This window comes from Biomphalaria glabrata, chromosome 3 (genome assembly GCF_947242115.1).
Source record: "Biomphalaria glabrata chromosome 3, xgBioGlab47.1, whole genome shotgun sequence".
In the NCBI taxonomy this organism is placed as follows: domain Eukaryota; kingdom Metazoa; phylum Mollusca; class Gastropoda; family Planorbidae; genus Biomphalaria; species Biomphalaria glabrata.
The window spans coordinates 43,391,628-43,401,905 of record NC_074713.1 but is presented as its reverse complement, the minus strand read 5'-3'; the positions used below and the strand labels follow the sequence as shown (position 1 = coordinate 43,401,905).

The 10,278-nt window shown below is 40.1% G+C and overlaps 1 protein-coding gene across 1 annotated transcript; it reads right to left on the bottom strand.

Moving 5' to 3' along the window:
* Positions 1 to 604: 604 nt before the first annotated feature.
* On the bottom strand, positions 605 to 1,243 carry LOC129925105 (histidine-rich glycoprotein-like). The gene has a single exon (XM_056023462.1). It carries the CDS (start codon positions 1,241 to 1,243, stop codon positions 605 to 607), a length of 639 nt encoding a protein of 212 aa, XP_055879437.1.
* Positions 1,244 to 10,278: the final 9,035 nt, after the last annotated feature.

Here is a 10,278-nt window from a genome sequence, read left to right as displayed (position 1 = left end):
CAACGTTGATGAATAAAGGATTTATATTATAATTTAAGTCGATGAATGATTCATAATTATAATTTTGTTAACAAAGTAGAGTGAATGATTTATGTTTATAATCATAGTCAATTAATGAATGATTTATATTTATAATCAAACTCCATTAAAAAATGATTTATATTTATAATGATTTATGAATGAATGATTTATATTTACAATCAAACTCGATATAGTTATATATATTATAATCAAACTTGATGATTGAATGATTTATTTTTATAATCAAACTCGATGAATGAATGATTACGTTTAAGTGTAAACTGTCACTTTTCTATTCAAAATAAAATTGGCCTTAACTCTAACTAGATCCTTACTTCTTTATATTACGTGACACATTTCTGTTTAGATTTGAAATCTACTGCAAACGTTGGCTTTGTTTTACTTTCATTTAATTACAGAAGTTAAAGACTTGATCAACTGATTCAGGTAAATTGATACCAAAATAACTAACAATAACATTACGGACCAGGACACACTAGGGCCGAGCCGACACCTTCGATGACTAAGATGTTCAGGGTCCCTTCTTGCCCAGCGACAATGCCTCACGGCACTTCGTGTCGAATTACATTGCCCTATGGCGCTCAGTGCCTAACAACATTGCCCCATGGTGCTCAGTGCCAAACGACATTGTTCCATGGTTCTTAGTGTCAAACGACATTGCCCCATGGTGCTTAGTGCCAAACGACATTGTTCCATGGTTCTTAGTGTCAAACGACATTGCCCCATGGTGCTCAGTGTCAAACGACATTGTTCCATGGTGCTTAGTGCCAAACGACATTGCCCCATGGTGCTTAGTGCCAAACGACATTGTTCCATGGTGCTCAGTGTCAAACGACATTGCCCCATGGTGCTTAGTGCCAAACGACATTGTTCCATGGTGCTTAGTGCCAAACGACATTGTTCCATGGTGCTTAATGCCAAACGACATTGTTCCATGGTGCTTAGTGCCAAACGACATTGCCCCATGGTGCTTAGTGTCAAACGACATTGCCCCATGGTGCTTAGTGCCAAACGACATTGTTCCATGGTGCTTAGTGCCAAACGACATTGTTCCATGGTGCTTAGTGCCAAACGACATTGTTCCATGGTGCTCAGTGCCAAACGACATTGTTCCATGGTGCTTAGTGCCAAACGACATTGCCCCATGGTGCTCAGTGCCAAACGACATTGCCCCATGGTGCTCAGTGCGACATTGCCCCATGGTGCTCCTTGCCCCGAATTACGTTTCTCAATAGTGCTGTTATATCCAAGGTCTATTTGATGTTTTAAGGTCACAATCATTGCACAATGAAAATAGTCGTCAATATGTTTTTGATCAATCTTCTGTTGTAAACGATCTATTCACGTCTGTCTAATCTGCATTGGTTTGTACTGTATCCTTGGTGACAGGTTGTTTACACAAGTACAAAGCCCTTTTACTCTCGATAACACATTTTTAAAAAATAAATGAAATAATCAGGTGTTAGGCTGCCAGTGTTTGATGCGTCACCTAAACTTTGGATTAATGCTAAGATAACGCTCGCCATAAAGTTTGCTAATTTGTTATGTCCGATGCCCATACAGCATCCATAATATCATTAGAAATAAAGACAAAAAAAATCATTCAGTTTGGGTTCAATGGACTAAACCAGAGGTTCTTAAAATGATACAATTTGGTTCTGTTGGACTAAACCAGAGGTTCTTAAAATGATACAATTTGGTTCTGTTGGACTAAAACACAGGTTCTTAAAATGATACAATTTCGTTCTGGCGGTTTGCAACCAGCACTTTACATTCACATTGTTCCATAATTCTTTTTAAAGAAATAATACAATAAACGTACATAATGTATTTCGCGCCAAAACGTCCCTTGCGCCAAAACGGCGTCGCCAAAACGGCGGCGTCCAAACGACGTCGCCAAAACGGCGGCGCCAAAACGTCCTGCTTCGAAGGAAACTATAGTATGTACTCCTCTTCTGGGACAAAAACATATACGTTTTCTTTAGTCAACTCAAGGATAGTTTCCAGTTGAATTTTCTAGGATCGTACTTTCGCAAAAGTAATTTTAAGCATATCTTATATGATACAGACGTTACTTCAAAAAAGAACATGATTACGTCCTACGCGTCATTCATTTAGTCATGCATTTAATTTGACTTGCACTGATGAATTGTTGACTATTCCTCCTATTAGCTTGCAAACTCTTCATGGGAACAAGATGGGTGGGAACTGATTGGAAACTGGACTTGTATTTTGAAAACGACTCTAACGAAATGTTACAGTACATGTATATCTGTGGGAAAATAATCAACTGCCTGATTGGCCACACAGTGAAAACACTGACCATTATAATTTATGAAATATAAACATCTTAAAATTAAATTTGGCGGACCTTTTTTTTAAAAAAAATTTTTTAACACGGCTTCATTGGGAATCACTGCACTCAATGCAAAGGTCTTTTTGTCATCAGTAAAGGTTTGAATAAGTAAATAGACAGACATGGACATTTACCTCACCGTCTTATGTAGAAATCATTACCTGGACTGTTGACTCTTTCTCTTTGTAATTATTTTCCATGATATGATAGGAATTATTTATTTGACTCATTTGCAGTTCACTTCTCTGTTATGATTAAACTTCAATAACTCAGAAAATGTTTTATTTGGTATAGAATTAAATGGGAATGCTTGCTCCTTTTCTATAACACAAATTAATGTTTATAAACCAGAAAATAATTTAAAGTAGTCCAATCGACGATGGTATCGCCAATCAGGAGAGAAAGAGTTAATTGAAAAACTGGAATGACTGGATTGTACGAAGCTTGCCAGAAAGACTCCTTGAAATGATGAAACATTTACACGAAAAATGTTGTATGCGAAATGACAGACAACCATCAGTTTTGTAAAGGAGAAGTTCTTTGGTTTTTTTTTAACTAAGTATTTTTGATATTAGGCCTACTTAATTTGACATTTCTTGTTATAGAGCACGTCTTTCGTGCTCTTGCATGCTCAGTGGTCAGCTATAGTCCAGTCACTTTGGTGGACATGTCGGATATGGGATATCTCGGAACAGGTTTCCGCACTGCTTTATGGCACTCAGCAAACACAACTCAGATCAAGTCGGGATTCGAACTTGAGCGCTCTGAGTAGGTAGCCAAGGGGTTTATGCCACTCACCCACTCATGAAACTTGCGAAAAGTAGATCTAGGTTTATATAATTTTTTTCTTCATCTGAAACTAAGCAAAGACTGAGACAAAATATACAAGATAACATAAATAACTATCCGCATGTGACCTGCGGCCCATAATTATATATCATTACTCTAGTACGTCAGAAAAAATACTCGTGCGTGAATATAAAATGTAAAAAAAGATAGATGTTGGATTATGGGATATCATCTAATCAGAAAAATGAACATTCTCATTAAATGGATAGCTGCCTGGTCGTATGATATGTAAACAAAGAGCAGATTACTGTGATGAACAATTATTATGAACATCTCTAATACTAGAATGACTCCCCTTTCTAAATTCAGGATTTATTGAACCATGGAACTATTGAACATTTGAATTCTTATTATAGCGTCTTTATTATTTCTCTTTAGAGTTGCAAGAGTTAATTTGCAGTACATTTTAAATTTTATAAAGGGTTAACTCCTGACCAATAAACTGTCGGAATATTGAAATGATTTTACACGCCAATAAAACCGGAAAGATACTGGGAACAAAAAGTTTGCCATTGATTAGTTTATTGGAGGATCCCGAAGTGTTTCTAAGGGTATTAGCTATTGATTGGTTATTGTAGAATTAATTAGTTTTTATATTGATTTCCCCCCTCACATTATTGAGTAGCTGTGTAAACAACAGGATCACAGCTTTGGGCTGGAGGTTTCATATCATTTTGAAAATTAAATAATCATACGCCATTTCCGTTTAAATGAAACGTCTCTGAAATTTTGTTCTCATCTATTTAGGATTAATCAGCATTGGTGGGTGATAACACAAATAAACAAAGTCGATGGCCGAATGATTATATCTGTAATCAACGTTGATGAATAAAGGATTTATATTATAATTTAAGTCGATGAATGATTCATAATTATAATTTTGTTAACAAAGTAGAGTGAATGATTTATGTTTATAATCATAGTCAATTAATGAATGATTTATATTTATAATCAAACTCCATTAAAAATGATTTATATTTATAATGATTTATGAATGAATGATTTATATTTACAATCAAACTCGATATAGTTATATATATTATAATCAAACTTGATGATTGAATGATTTATTTTTATAATCAAACTCGATGAATGAATGATTACGTTTAAGTGTAAACTGTCACTTTTCTATTCAAAATAAAATTGGCCTTAACTCTAACTAGATCCTTACTTCTTTATATTACGTGACACATTTCTGTTTAGATTTGAAATCTACTGCAAACGTTGGCTTTGTTTTACTTTCATTTAATTACAGAAGTTAAAGACTTGATCAACTGATTCAGGTAAATTGATACCAAAATAACTAACAATAACATTACGGACCAGGACACACTAGGGCCGAGCCGACACCTTCGATGACTAAGATGTTCAGGGTCCCTTCTTGCCCAGCGACAATGCCTCACGGCACTTCGTGTCGAATTACATTGCCCTATGGCGCTCAGTGCCTAACAACATTGCCCCATGGTGCTCAGTGCCAAACGACATTGCCCCATGGTGCTCAGTGCCAAACGACATTGTTTCATGTTGCTTAGTGCCAAACGACATTGCCCCATGGTGCTCAGTGCCAAACGACATTGCCCCATGGTGCTCAGTGCAAACGACATTGCCCCATTGTGCTCAGTGCGACATTGCCCCATGTTGCTCAGTGCCAAACGACATTGCCCCATTGTGCTCAGTGCGACATTGCCCCATGGTGCTCCTTGCCCCGAATTACGTTTCTCAATAGTGCTGTTATATCCAAGGTCTATTTGATGTTTTAAGGTCACAAGGTGCTCAGTGCCAAACGACATTGCCCCATGGTGCTCAGTGCGACATTGCCCCATTGTGCTCAGTGCGACAATGCCCCATGTTGCTCAGTGCCAAACGACATTGCCCCATGGTGCTCAGTGCCAAACGACATTGCCCCATGGTGCTCAGTGCAAACGACATTGCCCCATTGTGCTCAGTGCGACATTGCCCCATGGTGCTCCTTGCCTCGAATCACGTTTCTCAATAGTGCTGTTATATCCAAGGTCTATTTGATGTTTTAAGGTAACAATCATTGCACAATGAAAATAGTCGTCAATATGTTTTTGATCAATCTTCTGTTGTAAACGATCTATTCACGTCTGTCTAATCTGCATTGGTTTGTACTGTATCCTTGGTGACAGGTTGTTTACACAAGTACAAAGCCCTTTTACTCTCGATAACACATTTTTAAAAAATAAATGAAATAATCAGGTGTTAGGCTGCCAGTGTTTGATGCGTCACCTAAACTTTGGATTAATGCTAAGATAACGCTCGCCATAAAGTTTGCTAATTTGTTATGTCCGATGTTTGGCCGTGTTGCTGTGTTTTCAACATATCCACAGGGACCTGCGCCTTGCGCCAGAAGCTTGCAGGTAATGAAATATAAAAGCACATTGTACCAATGAAATAAAAATACAGCGGTTCTCAAACAAACGATTATTAGAAAACAGAAACAGCAATGGACAATTTATATGAAGAATTGCCTGATCTGGGCAATACTCCAAAGTGTGAGATGTAGGTCTTCATATTTGATTGCACGATCTGTGCAATATGCCACACTGTATCTAAAAAATAGTTCTTTATATTTGACTAATCAGTGTTACAGATGAGAATAGAAGGTAGAAGTGATAAGATTGGAAATAATTTCATTAACGTATAAGCTGGTTGCTATTCCTCTCTTGGTGGATATAATGATTGTTATTTATTTCATGAATGCTAGTCATTTCTTCTTGTTTTTTTTGGTTGTTAGTCATCTCTTGGTTGTTAGTCATCTCTTGTTGTTTTTTTAAATATTCATCTTTAAGTTATATCTTTTGTTTTCTAGTCATCTCTCGGTTGTTAGTCATTACTTGCTTGTTAGTCATCTCTTAGTATTCTATTCTCTCCCTTAACCCTTCAGCTACTAACATTAAAAACTTTGTAACAAAATTAAACAAGGTAGTATGTTACACTTACTGACTCGGCCCGCTTGAAGACAAGGCAAGGCCATTGTTGAAGCATCGCAGAGGTTGAAATCAAAGGATTCACCCGAGAGTATCAGCTAATAGCTGAACAAGTGCGATGGACACAATAGATAACTTTTGTAGAATCATGTTGGAAATATGTTTTCCTTGTGTGTGTGTGTGTCTTGATAGGAATTGGAAATGTATTTAAACCAGATCTGACCATAAACAAGGAATATTCAAGCCGTGGACTTATTTTGATTGTCTAAAATCTACAGAAATTTGAGCTTAATAGTTTATAGAGAAACTCGAGGAAGGGGGGGGGGTGGGGCTCGCTAGTTAAAAGTTATTTTAGAGTGTTTTCAAAACAGGATGTAAACACAGAGTTTCAGATTGATAGAGATTGATGAAGTCTGCGCACATCTACTAGTGGTGCTTCTTCCCCCCCCCCTCAGTCTACTAACCACGTGCTCTGACAGCAGACGTCTGTTCACACCATAGCGATCCCTGGAAAACATTGTCTACACAGACCCCCCAACTGATGGCATGCAAGATTTGACTATCACTTGGGCTGCGCGATGGGTGTCGGCGGAATGTTACATTGTGTTCTTTTGATCGCAGCGGTTCTCAAGAGTCAGATGGATGGATGGTTTTTTTAACATCTATACAAACACTGCTAGTTCTTACATATAAAACAAAGGCACTAGCGGATCCAGAACTTTTGCGGGGGGGGGGGGGGGAGCATTTTTTTTCCAAACCCTAACCCTAACAGGTTTTAATCATATAAGTATTTAATTGATTCTGTTAATAAGCTGTGATTTCACACAAATAAACTTGACCGCCCCCCCCCACTCGAAAGTTTATTGGGGGTGGGGGGCGGATTTGATGCCATTGCCCCCTTCTCCCCATCAAATCGGCCAACAAACTAGTGGGGGGGTGAAATAATCTAAATATAGGTTGAAATATAAACAATTAGTATATATTATTAACATAAGTAATTAATTCGTATACAAATTGTGTGATTTCTTTATTAAAATTCGTCCGCCTCCACCCCTTTCGGGGGTTGGTCGGCCGAGTGAAGAGGGGGGGGGGGGGCGATTGCCCATACCACCCCCGCTGGATCCGCCAGTGTACAGAGGCGTCTCTTGCTGGGTAGTTCTCTATGCCACTATTACTTGTCAAAAGTTTCAAACTGAATTGTGTTCTTGAACCCAGGCCCACTGGCTACCTTGCTACGTTACTGATCCGAGCTAGTATCTTATATATGGATAAGAAGTGGAACAGAAGCTACATGGGATACATTCTATACAAAGAACAAGCTCTTTCACCTATAACAGAGGTTCTCAAACTTTTTTCAGTTCAGGGACCCCTTTACAAGTCATACAATGTAAGCGGACCCCCGATACAGCCTGATTTGTTTTCCCAAATCGCATTTTTCTAAAACCGCTGGCATAATCAAACTCTTCGCAACCGTGTGTGCACTTTGTGGCTTTTGCCTTTGGTCGATAGAAATCCTAATTATTAATATCCAGGAGTATATTTACTTAAGTTTGCCTTACATTGTGCTGCCTTACATGGTGCTGCCTTACATGGTGCTGCCTTACATGGTGCTGCCTTACATTGTGCTGCCTTACATGGTGCTGCCTTACATGGTGCTGCCTTACATGGTGCTGCTGCTGCCTTACATGGTACTGCCTTACATGGTGCTGCCTTACATGGTACTGCCTTACGTGGTGCTGCCTTACATGGTGCTGCCTTACATGGTGCTACTGCTGCCTTACATGGTACTGCCTTACGTGGTGCTGCCTTACATGGTGCTGCCTTACATGGTGCTGCTGCTGCCTTACATGGTACTGCCTTACATGGTGCTAACTTACATGGTGCTGCCTTACATGGTACTGCCTTACGTGGTGCTGCCTTACATAGTGCTGCCTTACATGGTGCTGCTGCTGCCTTACATGGTACTGCCTTACATGGTGCTGCCTTACATGGTACTGCCTTACGTGGTGCTGCCTTACATGGTGCTGCCTTACATGGTGCTGCTGCTGCCTTACATGGTACTGCCTTACGTGGTGCTGCCTTACATGGTGCTGCCTTACATGGTGCTGCTGCTGCCTTACATGGTACTGCCTTACATGGTGCTGCCTTACATGGTACTGCCTTACGTGGTGCTGCCTTACATGGTGCTGCCTTACATGGTGCTGCTGCTGCCTTACATGGTACTGCCTTACGTGGTGCTAACTTACATGGTGCTGCCTTACATGGTACTGCCTTACGTGGTGCTGCCTTACATGGTACTGCCTTACATGGTGCTGCCTTACATGGTACTGCCTTACGTGGTGCTGCCTTACATGGTGCTGCCTTACATGGTGCTGCTGCTGCCTTACATGGTACTGCCTTACATGGTGCTGCCTTACATGGTGCTGCCTTACATGGTGCTGCTGCTGCCTTACATGGTGCTGCCTTACATGGTACTGCCTTACGTGGTGCTGCCTTACATGGTGCTGCTGCTGCCTTACATGGTACTGCCTTACGTGGTGCTAACTTACGTGGTGCTGCCTTACGTGGTGCTAACTTACGTAGTGCTGCCTTACATGGTACTGCCTTACATGGTGCTGCCTTACATGGTACTGCCTTACGTGGTGCTGCCTTACATGGTGCTGCTGCTGCCTTACATGGTACTGCCTTACATGGTGCTGCCTTACATGGTGCTGCCTTACATGGTGCTGTCTTACATGGTGCTGCCTTACATGGTACTGCCTTACATGGTACTGCCTTACATGGTGCTGCCTTACATGGTACTGCCTTACGTGGTGCTGCCTTACATGGTGCTGCCTTACATGGTGCTGCTGCTGCCTTACATGGTACTGCCTTACATGGTGCTGCCTTACATGGTGCTGCCTTACATGGTGCTGCTGCTGCCTTACATGGTGCTGCCTTACATGGTGCTGCCTTACATGGTACTGCCTTACGTGGTGCTGCCTTACATGGTGCTGCTGCTGCCTTACATGGTACTGCCTTACGTGGTGCTAACTTACGTGGTGCTGCCTTACGTGGTGCTAACTTACGTAGTGCTGCCTTACATGGTACTGCCTTACATGGTGCTGCCTTACATGGTACTGCCTTACGTGGTGCTGCCTTACATGGTGCTGCTGCTGCCTTACATGGTACTGCCTTACATGGTGCTGCCTTACATGGTGCTGCCTTACATGGTGCTGTCTTACATGGTGCTGCCTTACATGGTACTGCCTTACATGGTACTGCCTTACATGGTGCTGTCTTACATGGTGCTGTCTCTCTTACGACACCATGTCTCAGTTCATTGTCACTATTTCCAAACATTCTTGCTCTTCTGCACATGTCTGCTTAAGCTTCAAATGTAAATGTGCATCCAAAATCTAACGGCTAGATGGACGTGTGAAAAAAAAAATTTAACTAACAAGAATGGCCACTGTAGCCTAAAACGTAATATTATTACTAATATTTATTATAAAATGTGCAAGATTAACAATCAGAGTAATGTCGGTGTGTCGTGGAGTCTTTGGGTGGTCGATTGGAAACCTTAAAAAGAAGTTTGGCCTTTTTCTTTGATTTTCTTTGGTGGGATAAAGTAGAGAAATAGAAAGACTGAAGTTGATTGGCTTTAACAAAAGAGAGAGAAATTTAAAAAAAAACGACGTTGATTAGTTTGTAAAATAAGAAATTTTAATATTAATGATTAAAATATATTTCTATCACAGGTCTGTTACATTACTCATAGAGTAGTTCGTAAAAGACAAATTAAACAGTAGTGAGGGGCCAGTTGATTATTATTCTAACTATTCGATATGATCTTTAGCGAATAACTAATTATAAATGTATACGATTTTCATCTTTCCGTGGACCTCCTACGGTCATCTTGTTGACCCCTGGGGTCTGCGGACCAGTTTGAGAACCACTTCTTATAAAACTTCATTAGAATTTAAAAGATTTCAAGTTTCTTTAAGACTCTCTGAAGTCCTGGTCAATGCGTGACCACAGTTCTACCACGCCGTTTGAAGATGAAAATTTGCTTATTCTAAATGTAAAGCTGGCGTCAGA

Excerpts from the sequence above, each read along its gene's own strand:
- LOC129925105 (XM_056023462.1), bottom strand. The coding sequence starts at position 1,243 with ATGGGGCAATGTCGCACTGAGCACCATGGGGCAATGTCGTTTGGCACT.